The sequence below is a fragment of the Tasmannia lanceolata genome, unplaced genomic scaffold, assembly GCF_043159265.1.
Source record: "Tasmannia lanceolata isolate RefF3 unplaced genomic scaffold, GAP_Taslan_0.1 ptg000044l, whole genome shotgun sequence".
NCBI lineage: Eukaryota > Viridiplantae > Streptophyta > Magnoliopsida > Canellales > Winteraceae > Tasmannia > Tasmannia lanceolata.
The window spans coordinates 21408026-21422778 of record NW_027518721.1 but is presented as its reverse complement, the minus strand read 5'-3'; the positions used below and the strand labels follow the sequence as shown (position 1 = coordinate 21422778).

General features: G+C 41.5%; 1 protein-coding gene across 1 annotated transcript; it reads right to left on the bottom strand.

The window, feature by feature from the left end:
- Positions 1-8695: 8695 nt before the first annotated feature.
- LOC143863418 (uncharacterized) lies at positions 8696-14274 on the bottom strand. Its single transcript, XM_077374082.1, has 2 exons — positions 13573-14274; positions 8696-8764 (listed from the first exon to the last, which is right to left on the bottom strand). The coding sequence occupies exons 1-2, from the start codon at positions 14272-14274 to the stop codon at positions 8696-8698; spliced, it is 771 nt and encodes a 256-aa protein (XP_077230197.1).
- Positions 14275-14753: the final 479 nt, after the last annotated feature.

Below are 14753 nucleotides of genomic sequence, written 5' to 3'. Positions count from 1 at the left end.
GCGATTATCTGATAGCCTTTTCTTCTCTTTTTGATAGACTAACACAGTCTTATAGATTTCTGTTAAGATTCTTTAGATACTAGAATCTCCTTTTCTTGTAGGGCGATGAAGGCGTTAGCCCAAGCTCATCATTAGGGGACTCGCTCAGTCCAAGTAGCACTCCCTTCTTTGCTTAAAGACTTGTCCAAGTCTTTATGGTGTGTATCCCCTAGAAATTAGAAATCCATTCATTGCAAGGGCAATGAAAGAGTTCTCTAGAGTCCTCTCAGGGAGACAGGCTATGTCTCAGACAGAGAAAGTTGTATCCTTTAGAGACAAGCTTTGTCTCGTTAGTGAGTCCATCCTTAGGAGACATGCTGTGTCTCGTCAGCACCTCTCTTGGAGCTTATCTTTTTGTTTAGGAGTCTCACACAATCCCATTTTTCTTTCTAAACCTCATCTTTGTACGTCTCTTGGTTTTTGGAAGAATACCTTGCTCGGCTTGGCATCATACCCCTTACCTTATGGGTATTGGGTTGCACATTTGTTGCACCCTAGGGCTAGGTAGCTGTTCGGCCCGGCTGGGTGTTTTACCTAAACCAAATATGCACAAGGTCTCTTTTTCCTTGTTCGCATTTTTTTCTCTATCCTACCTATATGTCTAAGAAACTTGCCCAGTCTCATTCTATTAGCATCCTCCTCTTTGTGCATCATTTGGTTTTGGGAGAACATCCTACTCGGCTTGGCATCATACCCCTTACCCTTATGGGTATTGGGTTGCACATTTGTTGCACCCTAGGGCTAGGTAGCTGTCCGGCCCGGCTGGATGTTTTACCTTTGCCAAATATGCACAAGGTCTTTCCTTATTACTTGTTGAGCTTTATTTTAGTTTGATAGCCCACTAGCATAGGAATCCGTCCTTAGTCTAGAGAGTCAGTCCTCTTGTTCAGGAACCAAATTCTATCATCATAGGAGTTAGGATTTTATCCAACCTCTCATCGTATCATGTTTTTTTTCTATCCGGTCCTGCAAGGTATAGGATGCTGTCCAACCCTTGCAGAGCTGTGTTTCTGTTCTTTTCCCCCGCAAAGCATAGGATGCTGTCCAACCTTTGCGGGATATCAGGAGTCTGTCCTCCCCTTATGATGATAGGATTTGTCCCCCTTGAGTCAAAAACACTTAAAAACAACAAAAACATTTGAAAAACCAAAAATCTCAAAAATCTTGAGTCATTAGGAGTAGTTAGGAAATCTATTCCGAACTACGTTGGCTTGATCCCTTTCAACAGGGTACGTAGTGCAGCTTGGGATCCACATCCCAAGTCCAGCCAAACCTTTAAAAATAAGCATTTTAAATCTTTCAAAATTACAAAAAAAAAAATCTTTCAAAATATTGTTTTTTCGAAAGGATCTTCCTCTAGAGTTAGGAGGTTATCCTAGTTAGAGAGTTTTTGAGTCGGGAGTTGCTCCCTCGTTCGTTGTTTGTTCGTTGTGTGTTTTATTTGTTTGTGTTAGAGTTAGGAGTGAGTCCTAGCTAGGAGTTTTACGCCTCCGTCCGGTCAGTTGGCGATCCACATCGCCAATTGATGACTAGGTCTAAGATGCGATAGATCCTACTGTTTTCTTTAGGATATACAGCTTAGTTACACATAGATTATAGGAACCACCTGCATTAGCTTAGAGCTAACCTGCATTTAGTTAGAGCATATAGGGTGTCCTAAAATCTACAATCCATTAGAATTTAAATAATCACACAAGAAGCTTTAAGAACTAGTCCGGTCTTTTAGATCGAGTCCAGGATAGAGGTCTAGATGTCTTAGGCATCATAGCTTAGAATAGGTGCGAAGAACTACGTTGCCTTGATTCTCGTGGAGGCGGGGATACGTAGGCTTCTTTGGATGAACATCAGATCATCTAAAGACTCGGGCCTAGGTATAGATTAGCGTCTTAGAGTTGTATGGTATCGAGTCATTTTCTATGTTTTGCAGTGTTTTCTTACTTTATTGCGCAGACCTTATACTTTTTGGTGTGTCATGCATGTGTTTGTTCATCAGAACTTAGACACCCATTAGGCATGTCACTTATAACCTAGCAATGCTTAGGCGACACATGTTTCTTTTATTTTATCTTGTGTGCCTTTGATTTCCTCTCCGAGACACGCATGATTAGATAGACGTCTTCTCGGAAATATTCATTTCCATTTCATATGACTTTCGCTCAAAATTCTTTAAAATCAATAACAAATGGCATAAGAGACCAGGTGCTTGCACTTGGGCGGATGAGGTGCTCTTCAGACCTTCCGAATTCGTAACCAGGCACGAACCCTATTTTATATCTCTGGTTATCCGTTGCAACAGAGCATAGTATGGGATCCAAGGCCCATTTGCATTTTTCCTTGGATGGCGACTCTTCTTTGTTTAAGGTACGCCTCGAATCTGGGCTAGTCCCCGAATCGAGAGGTATCTCACCTTTGTATCGCCACTCGTGCTGTGAGAGGCATCTTCTTTCGAGAGTTCCTTGGTAGAGCTCTCCATTCACGTGGATGATCTGTAGAGACCTTAGCGCGTGGGGCTCGTCCCTCACCGCCGCCTCTCTCGGATCGGGGTCCACAGGCTGGCGACTCTGCTGGGGATATTCTTTCGAGATATTGCCTAACTCTGTTAAAATGTCATTTATTACTAATTTTGAAGAATTTTGGGCTAAAATCATTATAAATGGGAATTTAATCGCTTAGAATCCAGGGGCACCAAATAGGTGTTTGAAACAAGGGATTCACACACTGCACAACATACATCATTTTGTTTTTTATTTTTCTTTTATTGATTTTATTATTCTTGGCTCCATGGGATAGATACAGTACATGCCATCTGGGATGTCATTACCTGGATGGGATTGTTGTATCTATTACCAAGCTATGCGCCAGAGCTGCAGCCGTAGACACTGGGTGTGCTGGTGTTCTACAGCAGCCGATGAGCAATGAACATACTCTGTATAATGCTGGGTGTGCTGGCGTTATACATCAAGGGTATGGTCATAAGCATAGTACCCTGCAGAAATGCCTGGGCCCTACTTTTATTTCATTATATTATGTATATATATATTAGTTGCTCCCTTTAGAACCAAAATTAGGGAACCCAATATATATATATGTATTCATATAGGGACGAATATGTGTTGATTACACATGTTGGAGCCTAGATTTAGGAGCCATGTCCTGTCTATAGATTATTGTAGTTCGCTTTATATGGCTACAACGCAGTCCTAGCACACTCACATGTCTGTCTTGAGTCAAGAGTCTTGACTCTGCTGGATTATATTTAGGGCTGGTGCCCCTGGTTAGGGTGTATATATGTATATATACATATTTATATTGATTATTAGATTATGGCCTTCTTATTCAGTGAGGTTTTCTTATCTAAATTCGATCAATTCTATCAATCCATCTTCAAGATTTAGACCCGGTCTATGACCTACTTCTGTCATTTTGTGGCCGTGGTCTTCTTTCTGATCTACTGATCATATTTGATCATGGATGAAAAATTCAGTGTTGCCTATTGTATCCTTCTCCTATGATTGATTCTGATATGATTATGTTCCACTTGCTTGATTACAAGTTTATCTTGCTGACATTCATTCGAGTGTGTGTTCTTGCTGAGAGCCTTACTTTATCTTAATCCAGTTGGCATACCCTTTGTGATTAGCAGCTTTAGACCCTCTCTATATAGCTGTTATGCTGCTGAATTTTCTCCAAATACCTTGGGTTTGGTCGGTATCCTTTTAGACTTGTTGACAAACTCTATGTGCTTATCTTACCACATCTCCTTGCATAGATTTTATGCTGCCGGATTTTATCCATGGGAAAGATATATTCGCATCATCTCTTGTTTCAACTTGCGTATGAGATTTTCATTTGATTACCCTATATTGAACTATAGTGTTTGTCAATTCCATGGCGGGGGTCTGACCTTGTTGACTTCACTCATTTGCAGTACCTATTTCTATTCAACCCACACTAGAACCTATGGCTGAATCCGGAAATACTCTGGCTGAAATGAATGAATTGATGAAGACTATGCTTCAACAGATGAATAATATGAGTGAGGAAATAGTCCGTCTGAAAAGTGATAGAGGTTCTGCTTCTGAAGGACTTGCACCCCAGCATCCTTCAGTCATACCTCCTCCACCTCCTATGATGAGCAGACCAACAGTGTTTGCTGTTGAGGATGACTTCGAGGATGGGCAGTATGTAGAGGAGAATTGTCACCCTCATCTGGAGAGAGCTGATAAAAGCAAAGGGATTGTAGACAGGTTGGATAAGCTAACCCTAGAAATGGAAAGCATGAAGTTCCAAGGCACTAAGAAGTTGAACATGTCTGACTTCATGATAGCCCCAGGTGTTGTTCTTCCTCCTAAGTTCACAGTACCTGATCTTGATAAGTATGATGGAACAGGGTGTCCCACAAGCCATTTGAAGTCTGTCATTCCTATTTTGCAACAGCATGGACTTTCTCCAGAGCAGATTGCCCTCGTATTCCCTCGATCTCTATTCGGAACTGCAAAGAAATGGTTTTTGAGTCTAAAGTCTGATGAGATCAGAACTTTGGAAGACATTGCCAACAAGTTCGTGGAACAGTTTTCCATGGAAGAAGGAATAGACATAACCAAAAGGGATCTGAAAATGTTGAAACAGGGACATAATGAAACCTTCACTTCCTTCATACGAAGATGGAGAAGGAAAGCAGCTCAGATGACCCACAGATTGTCCGATGAAGACCAGATCAAGATTGTGGTTAAGAATCTGTCTACACAGTACTACCATCATATGGCTATCCAATACTTTCTCGATTTCAATCATCTCATCAAGACGGGAACCCAAGTAGAGGATGCACTGGCCAAAGGACTAAAGACAAGGATCTCAACTGATGTTAGAGACGGAAAGAGGGCTATGGTAGCAGCTGAAGATGTCAGTAATGTGGAGACCTCTCGTCAACCTTTCAAGAAGATGGCCCAGAAAGGAAACAGGCCTATTCAGAAACCAAATAAAGAGATTCCTCCATTGCCGAAGAATCTTGAAAAAGCTTTGAGAGAATTGGTCAAAGTGGGTAAACTTGAACTTCCTGAACCTTCTCCTCCTCTAAATCCTCTTCCTAGCAACTTTTATGAGCAAGACTTCTGTGAATATCATCGAGTTCATGGACATTCATCCAACAGTTGCCAAGCCTTGAAACATAAGATCCTAAAACTTATCAAGGATGGTAAGGTAGTTGTTGGAGAACCAGGTGCTACCAGAAAACCAATGCGAAGGTCAGTTGGACCTTTACCGATGGTAGGAGCTATCTCTACGGATGAACCATTATTGGATCCTGCATCCCTCATTCGTCCTATCTCAGAAACACCACCTAGTCCATCAAACTCTCGACCAATGGAAGAATCTTTTGAAAGGTTGGCCCTCATCAGAATGGAAAACTGGATGGTTAAACTTTTTGGTCAGATGACCATGCTAACTGAAGAAGTGAGGGAGATGAAAACTCAGATACGATATCCATCTACCGGATGTGATTCAGCTCCTAAGCAGTTTGCCGATATGGGTACTATGACAGAAGAAACATCAGTTCAAAGTTTAATTCTTGACAGATATGTTGATTTGCATAGTGGGACAAAGCCTGCATTTGTTCCCAGTGAAGTTAAGAATGTTGGACCCTATCGTCAACCTTTTAAGAAGCCAATCATAGAAGTGGAAGAAAGGATGGGTCAGAGACTGAGGAGGGAATACACTCACCTACCTTGTCCTCAGGAAGTTATCATGAAGAAATGGGTCAGTGAAGGTCGTTTGACACTTTTAGATCCGAAGCCTCTTCCTAACCCGGTCCCCAAACACTGGAGAAGAGATCAGTATTGCGAGTACCACGGAGGTATTGGTCATACAACAGAAAAGTGCATGGCATTGAAACATAAAATTCAGGACGAGATAGATGGAGATTCATCCATTCTTCCTGAACTCTATGCTTTCGCGAATTATGCACCGGTTAGACCCATTCAACCCTTCAAATGTCCCACCACATTTGCTTATGCCACCTCAGAGCAGGGAAATGAATCGAAAGGAAAAGGAAAGATGTCAGAATTTGAGCCTCCGAAGAATGTCAGGGCAGAGGGCATGATGCCACCAGCTGGTTTTCAAGGGCAGTTTGGGCAAGGTAGACAGAACTACATGGGACCGCCTCTTCCGAGATTCCTATACCAGAACCGAAACCACTAGCCGACAACATCATGGAGGAAGGCATGCTACTTGTGAACTTCAGTGCCTAGTCCTTGTCCATGTCCAAGTGTCATTGTTTCAAGTGAGGTGTTCCAAGTATCATGTTTCAAGATTTGACTTCTATCAAGTGTATACCAACTCTTGTGTTGAAAGTTGGTGAGTGATAGTGTCAATGTCAAAAAAAAAAAAAAAAAAGGGTGTCATGTTTGTCAGTCTTTCTCATTTAGAGTCAGTGTTTTATTTTCTGTCAAGTCTGATATATAGCCCACTGAGGCGTGTTGAGAACTATTGATGTACTTGAAAGTTTTCAATTCAATAAAGTTTGATTTCAATGTTATCAGTATTCTTATGATTCACTCTTGATCTAATGTTTAAAATAACTAAAGACACCCTTCTCGGATGAGAATGCAGACGAAATTCCCCTCGAGATCTGAAACATGATCAAACGAGAGGAAGAGCGTCGAGCATAGCCACTCAAAGAAGAAATCAAAGCTGTTGATAGTGGTATCGAAATCTGAAACTCGGGAAAGATGGATTGGCAAAACTTTATCTCCCGAGGAGCGCAAAGAATTGATAAACCTATTTAGAGGGGTTCAAGGCAGTCTTGCTTGATCCCATAAGGATAAACAGGGTGAACGTCCTGTTGTTGTGAAAAGCAAGACTCCTTTCACTTTAGACACTCAGTCGAAAAGTAAGAATTTGAGAGAGATGAACATCAGACATCCAGTGGAGCTGATGAGAAATTGAGAGAAGACTTTCATAAAATGAAGTCATCAATTCGAGCCCGAAAAGAGTTTTTGAGCTACATATTTTCAATGAGATTCTGAGGTGGAATACTTCAAGAGCAAGGACATTCCTAATGTTTAAAAGCAAAAAAAGAATAGAAGGAGAAGGGAATGTGTCCTTAAGACAACATTTTAGAAAAATCAAAGACTCAAGTGATGGAGTCTATGAGATAGATTGAATATCAGAATTGTCTCCAATATTTGGAGATTATCGAGAGCTGTATACCCTTGAGCATAAATTCAAGATATTCGAGAAGCGCATCAGTTTAAGTGGAGCACCGTGGTTGAAGTCTTGCTTGCAAATACCGCCAGACTACTCGAAAAAAAAAAATTGAACCTTAAACATTCAAAAGCTTGTACATCAAAGCACCAGGAGGCCATCCGTGGACGTTTGAGCCATTATAGCCAAAATCCCAACATTTTTTAAAAAAAAAAAAAAATCCTTTTGTGAGCCCTTTGAGCCAACGTTTTAAAGCCAAACATTCTTTCAACCACATTATAAACCAGGGGCATTATGCACCCGAACTACGCGGACCTGATCCCCAACTCTTCGGGGGTACGTAGGCAACCTGATCAACTCAGGTTCGGTCAAACCATTGGGGATAAAAGCTAAATCATCCCCCTTTCAAAATTTTGAAGCTAAAAAGCTAAACCATTCTTTGATAAACCCCAAAGCGAACTACGCAGATCTGATCCTCCATTTTTGGGGTACGTAGGTAGTCTGGCTAGACCAGATTCGATCCAAATCATTTGAACTTTTGATATCTAACCCTTTTGAACCCGAGCCTACCTATAAAGTTCTTCTGGTGAAACGAGCAAAAGTTCAAGGCAATTGAAAACAAAAACAGAAAAAAATGAAAAGAACGAGAGTCTGAAGACCTGCTAGGTTGAAAACCTGAAAGGGTGGCCTAGAGAAAAGTGAGAATCATTTTTTCTTGCTAAGTCAACAACGAAAGAGGTTGGCTTATGCAAAGTAAGGATAGCGGTCTGCTAGATTGAAAAATTCAAGAAGGCAATCTAGTTAGCAGCAAAGACTTCCCACAGACATAAAGTTGGTGAGATACAGAAGGAGCTCCTCAGTTATGGAGAATTTCAGAAATTGAGTGTAGAGTGAGAACTCAAAGCAAGAATCAAGACAAGCGGTTTGCAAGACTGAAAACCTGGAAGACATCAGTTATGATTTCCTGGAAAGAGGAGAAGTCAATGAGATGGAGAAGCAGTCTTCAAACTGGGCAGGATCCCCGAACCCGAGTAGTATTGGTGAGACTTACTTTGATACCCTTCTAAACTAGGGGCATTAAAACTGAGCAATCCGAAGAGGGGTAATAACCATGACGGAAATACCGATGGAGGAAATTAATGCCTCTTGACATGGTTTTCGAAATTACTCTGAGAGCGGTTAGCCTTACCCTAAAAAAATAATACATTGGGTCTAAGGGTGAATCAAAAGTGAGTCGTCCCTTGAATCGTATAAATTTTCTTTGATCGAGTCATTAGAAGTCTATTCCTCATTCTTATCCATGTTTCTCTCAAGGTGTAAAGTTCTCAAGGTCTAAAGTTGTTTGGCACTGGAGAGCGAGAGTACACCTTCCAAAATGCGAAGAAAATTCAAAGAAAATCCTGGTTTAGGAATCAAAGAGAGGCAAGAGACATCTTGTTCAGACCTGCCAAAGACATCAAAGCCTCAAGCAGTGAGCAGTGACAGAAGGAATTCTCAAACCCAGCCATTGTAGAGATTGTTCTTCCTATTTCAAAGAAAGAACCCATACAAATTCAAATTTCCCTTACCTATCCTGGTTCTGAATCCTTAAGACTCTTGTCATGGAATCACAGCACACTAGGGGCATCTTTTATGACTTGCGTCATAAAAGATATCAAGCACACAAAAGGCAATCAATACCAATGTCTATAGCAAGTTGAAATAAGAGAGGCACGAGTATATCTCGAGCTAAACCTTTAAACTTCTCAGACGAGTCCACTCTCTAGAAAGGTCAACTTCCCCAGAAAATCAGTTTCCCCAGTGGAGTCTAGAATTTGTTCCCGCATCTTTCAATCCTCAGCAGAATACAATTCTCTTTTAAAAAAAAAAGAGGGTTAATACCCAAAACCCTGCAAATTATCCGAATCCGGTTCTCAGCAAATAACTCGCACTCACAATAGTTCTCGGCAAGAGACAATCAATCTCTCAGTGGAATCAATCAAAATTTTCACATCAAGAAGCAAAATTATTGTTTGTACCTCCTAGAAGTTGGTATGGAGAACAGCCTTTCCACAGGTCCCTCTAACTGTTATTCTGGTGAAAGCCTTTTCACAGGCCCGTCATACCTTTGATTCCCGTACTGTCTCATGTAGACTTCGGCTTGATCAAGGTACCCTCGACTTTTCGGTTCATTAGCAACCAGGTCGATCCTCTGAGCCTTTGACTCATTCGCAGTCTAGCTCATATCTTTGACCTTTCGGTTCATTCACAACCAGGTCAATCTTTTGAGAATCTGTTTAACCATACCACCGAGAGTCTGTCTCATTATCTCATTGAGAGTTTGTCTCATTATTCTATTGAGAGTCTGTCTCATTATTCTATTGAGAGTCCGTATCACCATTCCATTGAGAATCTGTCTCACCATTTCATTGAGCCTTTGACTCATTCGCAGTCTCGCTCATATCCTCGACCTTTCGGTTCATTCGTAACCAGGTCAATTCATTGAGCCTTTGACTCATTCGCAGTCTCGCTCATATCCTCGACCTTTCGGTTCATTCGCAACCGGGTCAATCTTTTGAGCCTTTGACTCATTCGCAGTTTCGCTCATATCCTCGACCTTTCGGTTCATTCGCAACCGGGTCAATCTTTTGAGCCTTTGACTCATTCGCAGTTTCGCTCATATCCTCGACCTTCCGGTTCATTCGCAACCAGGTCAATCCTTTGAGCTTTTGACTCATTCGCAGTCAAGCTTTTATCCTCAACTTTTTGGTTAGTCTGTAACCAAGTCAATCCTTTAGTATTTGACTCATTCGCAGTCAAGCTTCTATCCCCGACTTTTCGGTTAATCTATAACCGAGTCAATCCTTCATCTTCTGATTCTGTCAGGTTATTACATTTTTTTGGTTCATTCGCAACTAAGTCATCGTTTCGACCTTTTCGGTTCATTCGCTACCGGGTCAATCCTCGACTTTGTAGTTCATTCGCAACCGAGTCGATCTCTGAGCTTTTTGACTATCGCAGTCAAGTTTTGTCGGTTTAACTGTGACCGAATTAATCCTTTAACTTCTAACTTTGTCAGGTTATTACTTTTCTGGTTCATTCGCAACCAAGTCATCATCTCGGCCTTTTGGTTCATTCGCAACCAAGCCAAAATCTTAGGTTTCCGACTCATTCGCAGTCAGGTCTATTTTTCTAATTTTTTGACTCATTCGCAGTCAAGTTAATCTCTTTGACTTCGGTTCGTTCGCAACCAAGTCATCAATCCGGCCTTTTTGGTTCATTCGCAACCGGGTCAAAATCTTAGGCTCTTCGGCACGTTCGCTGCCAAGTTTCTCGCTGATTTCTTGATTCATTCGCAATCAAGCTAATCTCCCCGACTTCGACTCACTCGCAGTCGAGTCAATCTTCCAATTCTTAGCTCATTCGCAGCTAAAATCAATTTTCTGACTTTCTGGTTCATTCGCAACCAAGTCAATTATCCGGTCTCATAGTTCATTCGCAACTAGGCCAATATCCTTGACTCTGGCTCCCTCGCAGTCAAGTCAACCCTTTTCTTTTCGGTTCGCTCGCAACCAAGCAAATTTCTGACCTTCCGACTCATTCGCAGTCAAGTCAATTATCCAGTCTTCTAGTTCATTCGCAACTGAGCCAATTTCCAATTCTTCGACTCATTCGCAGTCAAGTAAGTGTTCCAATTTTTTTGGTTCGTTCTCAACGAAGCTAATATCCCTTATTCTCTGACTCTGTCACAGTCAAGTCAATATCCCAGCTTTTTGGTTCAGTCGCAACCAAACCAATTTCCTTCCCGGCTCTCTCGCAGCCAAATCAATCCTTTAAAGTTTTGCAAGAGAGGCTATCTCATCCATATATATATTGTTGAGTTACGAGTTGGAGAGAGGCTATCTCACCAGCGTTTGCAGAGTTAGAGTCCGGTGAAAGGATCCCACCTTAGGAATCTCAGGCTTGTCAATTCCTTCGGCTGATTTTGGAGAGTTATGGTAATATCTTCACAGTTTGTTAAATACCAAGGACCATATCATTTCTAAGGTAGCTTTCTCATCACCATGTTAATTCCCTTTTTTTAATCAAGTTGTTTGATTTTCCAAAGCCAATGCAATTTGTTTCATTGTACGCTAATTTTGGTTTTTGAACTTCAAATTCTACATTTTGTATTTTGTCACTGATGTTTTGATCGAGGAAATGCTTTTCAATAGCAAGGATCTTGCTAAAAATGAATGAAAGTTATACCCAAGCTTGCGGGATATTCTTTACTTTCAGTTGAGGTTTCTTATTAGTTCTGAGGCTTCTATCAGTTCTTCGGGAATGGGCTATCGATTTCCAAGGGTTTTCACTTGGTTTCGGGCGATGAAGGCGCTAGCCCAAGCCCATCCTTAGGGGACTTGCTCAGTCAGAGTAGAGCACCCCTCCTTTGTATATAGGAGACTTGCCCAGTCTCATCAGAACCTTTGTTTACGTCATTTGTGTCTCAGAGACAAGCCTCGTCTCATATAGAGAGTTTTCCCTTTAGGAGGCTTACCTAGCCTCATGTTAGAGTTGCCTCCTCTTTTAGAGCGAGTCTTTGACTTGGTAGTGTTATTATAGAGTCTCTGACTCATTTGTACTCCCTCCCTAGTGTTATTAGTTAGGAGTTTTTCCATTAGAGACTAACTCAGTCATATAGAGCCTTCCCTGCTTGGGATCTTAGATTGTTTTCTCTGTTCTTGGGGCACTATCTTTCTTGTTGTGGTCTGTCTCTTTGAGACGCTAATTGCTTGTTGTTTGTTCGGGGTTTCCCCTTTAGATTTAGGGCTTTGCCCTAGTTTGTGGTGTTACTTGCGTGTTCCCTTTAAGATTGAAAACATTTAAAGGTTCAGAGCATTGGAAAAGCTTTAAAATCCAAAAACATTAGAAATTTGAAACTCAAAAAAACATTTAAAAACTTTAAAAATATCAAAAACATTAAAACCGTTAAATCATTTGAAGTGTTAGGAGTGTAGTAGGAGAGTTCGATTTTCGAACTACGTTGGCTTGATCCTCTTCCACGAGGTACGTAGTGCAGCTTGGGATTCTTATCCCAGGTCCAGCCAAACTTTGTAAATAAATCTTTAACCCTTTTAAAAAATATAAAAATCTTCCAAAATATTGTTTTTCGAAAAGATCTTCCTCTAGAGTTAGGACTTTGTCCTAGATAGAGAGTTTTAGAGTTAGGAGTTTGTCTTTTGTTGTGTGCTTGTTGTGTGTTTGTGTTAGAGTTAGGAGTTTGTCCTAGCTAGGAGCGCCTCCGTCCGGTCAGTTGGCTATTCACATCGCCGACTGATGACTAGGTCTTGGATACGTTAGCGATCCCATTGTTTTCCTTATGACGCACAGCCTAGTTACACATAGGTTGTAGGAACCACCTGCATTAGCTTAGGGCTAACTAGCATTTAGTTAGGGCATATAGGGTGTCCTAAAATTCACAATTCACTAGAATTTAAATAATCGTACAAGAAGCTTTTAATAACTAGTCCGGTCTTCTAGATCGAGTCTAAGATAGAGGTCTAGGTGTCTTAGGCATCCTAGCTTAGAATAGGCGCGAAGAACTACGTTGCCTTGATTCTCATGGAGGCGGGGATACGTAGGCTTCTTTGGATGAATACCAGACCATCCGAGGACTCGGGCTAAATCGTTTAGAGTCTTAGGGTTCGTTGTGTTGTTATGTTGTATATTGTGTTGTGTTTTCTTACTTTCTTGTGCAGCTCTATACCTGTAGCTGTAGCATGGATGTGTTTGTCCATCAGAACTTAGACACCAGTTAGGTATGTCACTCATAACCTAGCAATATTTAGGTGGCACCTTTTTCATTTATTTTTTGTGTGCTTATTATTTCTATTCTCAGGAAATGCATGCTTAGATAGACGACTCCTGAGGATTGTTCCCATTTCACATGATTTTTGCCCAAAACTCTTCGAGGTCAATAATAAATGGCATAAGAGACCAAGTGTTCGCACTTGGGCGAATTGGGGGCGCTCTTCGGACCTTCTTCATTCGTCATCAGGCACGGACCTTTTGTATCTCTGGTTATCCATTGCAAAAAGAGCATTTGTTTTGATTCCATGGCGCATCCATGGATGGCGACTCTGAGTTATTTCTAGATATATCTTGGTTTCGAGCTCTGGCTCCGGATCAGGATGTATCCCTTTCCTTTTATATCGCCACTCATGCTATGCTATGAGGGTGGCATCCGTTTCGAGAGTTCCTTGGCAGAGCTTTCTTCCATTGTGGAGATCTTTGAGGATTGCAGGAGGGATCTCGCGTCCCTCGGCACCGTCCTCGGATCGGGGTCCACACATCTGTATGTTCAAGCGACCGTACTTCATATTCATGAACCCCAACTCGATAAGCTGTATACTGGCGGCTCTCTTCCCTCGCTAATGTTATACGTTCTTCTGCGTAATGAGTCAACTTTGTTTGCCAACTATGACCCAATTTCTGACGCTTTTGAATGAAGTCTGTAGGCTGATGTCTAGTGTGCTCTACCAATGATGCAATCGGCAATCTTCTCGCATCCTTCAGGACAGCATTGAAACGCATGCAATAACTATGATGAGAATTGGGAAATATATTAGGCACTGCCTGCAACAACCCCTTCTGTCGATCGGAGCATATGGTGAATATGTTCATCTCTGCTGTCAATACGTACTGCCTCAGCAACATAAAAAACCACCTCCAACTATCTTCGTTCTCCGTCTCAACAACCCCAAATGCTAATGGATATAAACCGTTGTTACCATCGACCCCAATTGCAATCAATAAGATTCCTAGATACTTCCCTCGCAGATGTGTCCCATCAACCAAAATTATAGGCCTGAGTGTTCGATGAAAAAACCGTATGCTGGGACCAAATGTCCAAAATAAGCGAACAAATCTATCATCTCCCCTAGGTCGTAAATCTCTGGCTCTGAAAACACACATATAGCTGCCGGGATTTCTTCTCATCATCTGAACTGTAAGTACAGGCAATATTCGATAAGAGTCCTCCACATTCCCACACTTAATCTCAAGTATGATGTTCATCGCGTTGTACGATTTCCAATAGCTTATAATTATACCCTAATGCATCTTGATATATTCTCGTATGATCCTCGTCCTCACATCATCTGGGCAAGCAAATAAGCGTAAACATGTCTGAGCAACCCAAGCTGCTGTGACAAGAGGGTGATCATTGCCCCTTAATTTAGTTCTACACGTATGGTCGGGGACAAACGACTTCACTAACACAGGTCATATGATTAGTACCCGTTATACTCCATTTGCAACCCTCTACGTTGCATCGAACGGCATACTTCTTCGGTGTTGACTTTGACCTCACGAACATAAATCTCTGCCGAATAGCGTACTCTTTGACAACCTTTTTGAAGTGTTGCATATTAGAAAATATTGCCCCAACCGTTAACTGCTCAAACTGAAGATTATTAGTATCTACATCATGGGCCCCAACAAACATCCCATCTGCTTTCATTGGCAGATTACTGTTAGTCGGAACCGGTTGAGAT

Coding starts and splice junctions, on each gene's coding strand:
- LOC143863418 (XM_077374082.1), bottom strand. CDS start 14,274: ATGAACATCATACTTGAGATTAAGTGTGGGAATGTGGAGGACTCTTAT. Junction 8,765..13,572: donor TTGGGGTTCATGAATATGAA/GTACGGTCGCTT, acceptor TCTTTGAAATAG/GAAGAACAATCTCTACAATG.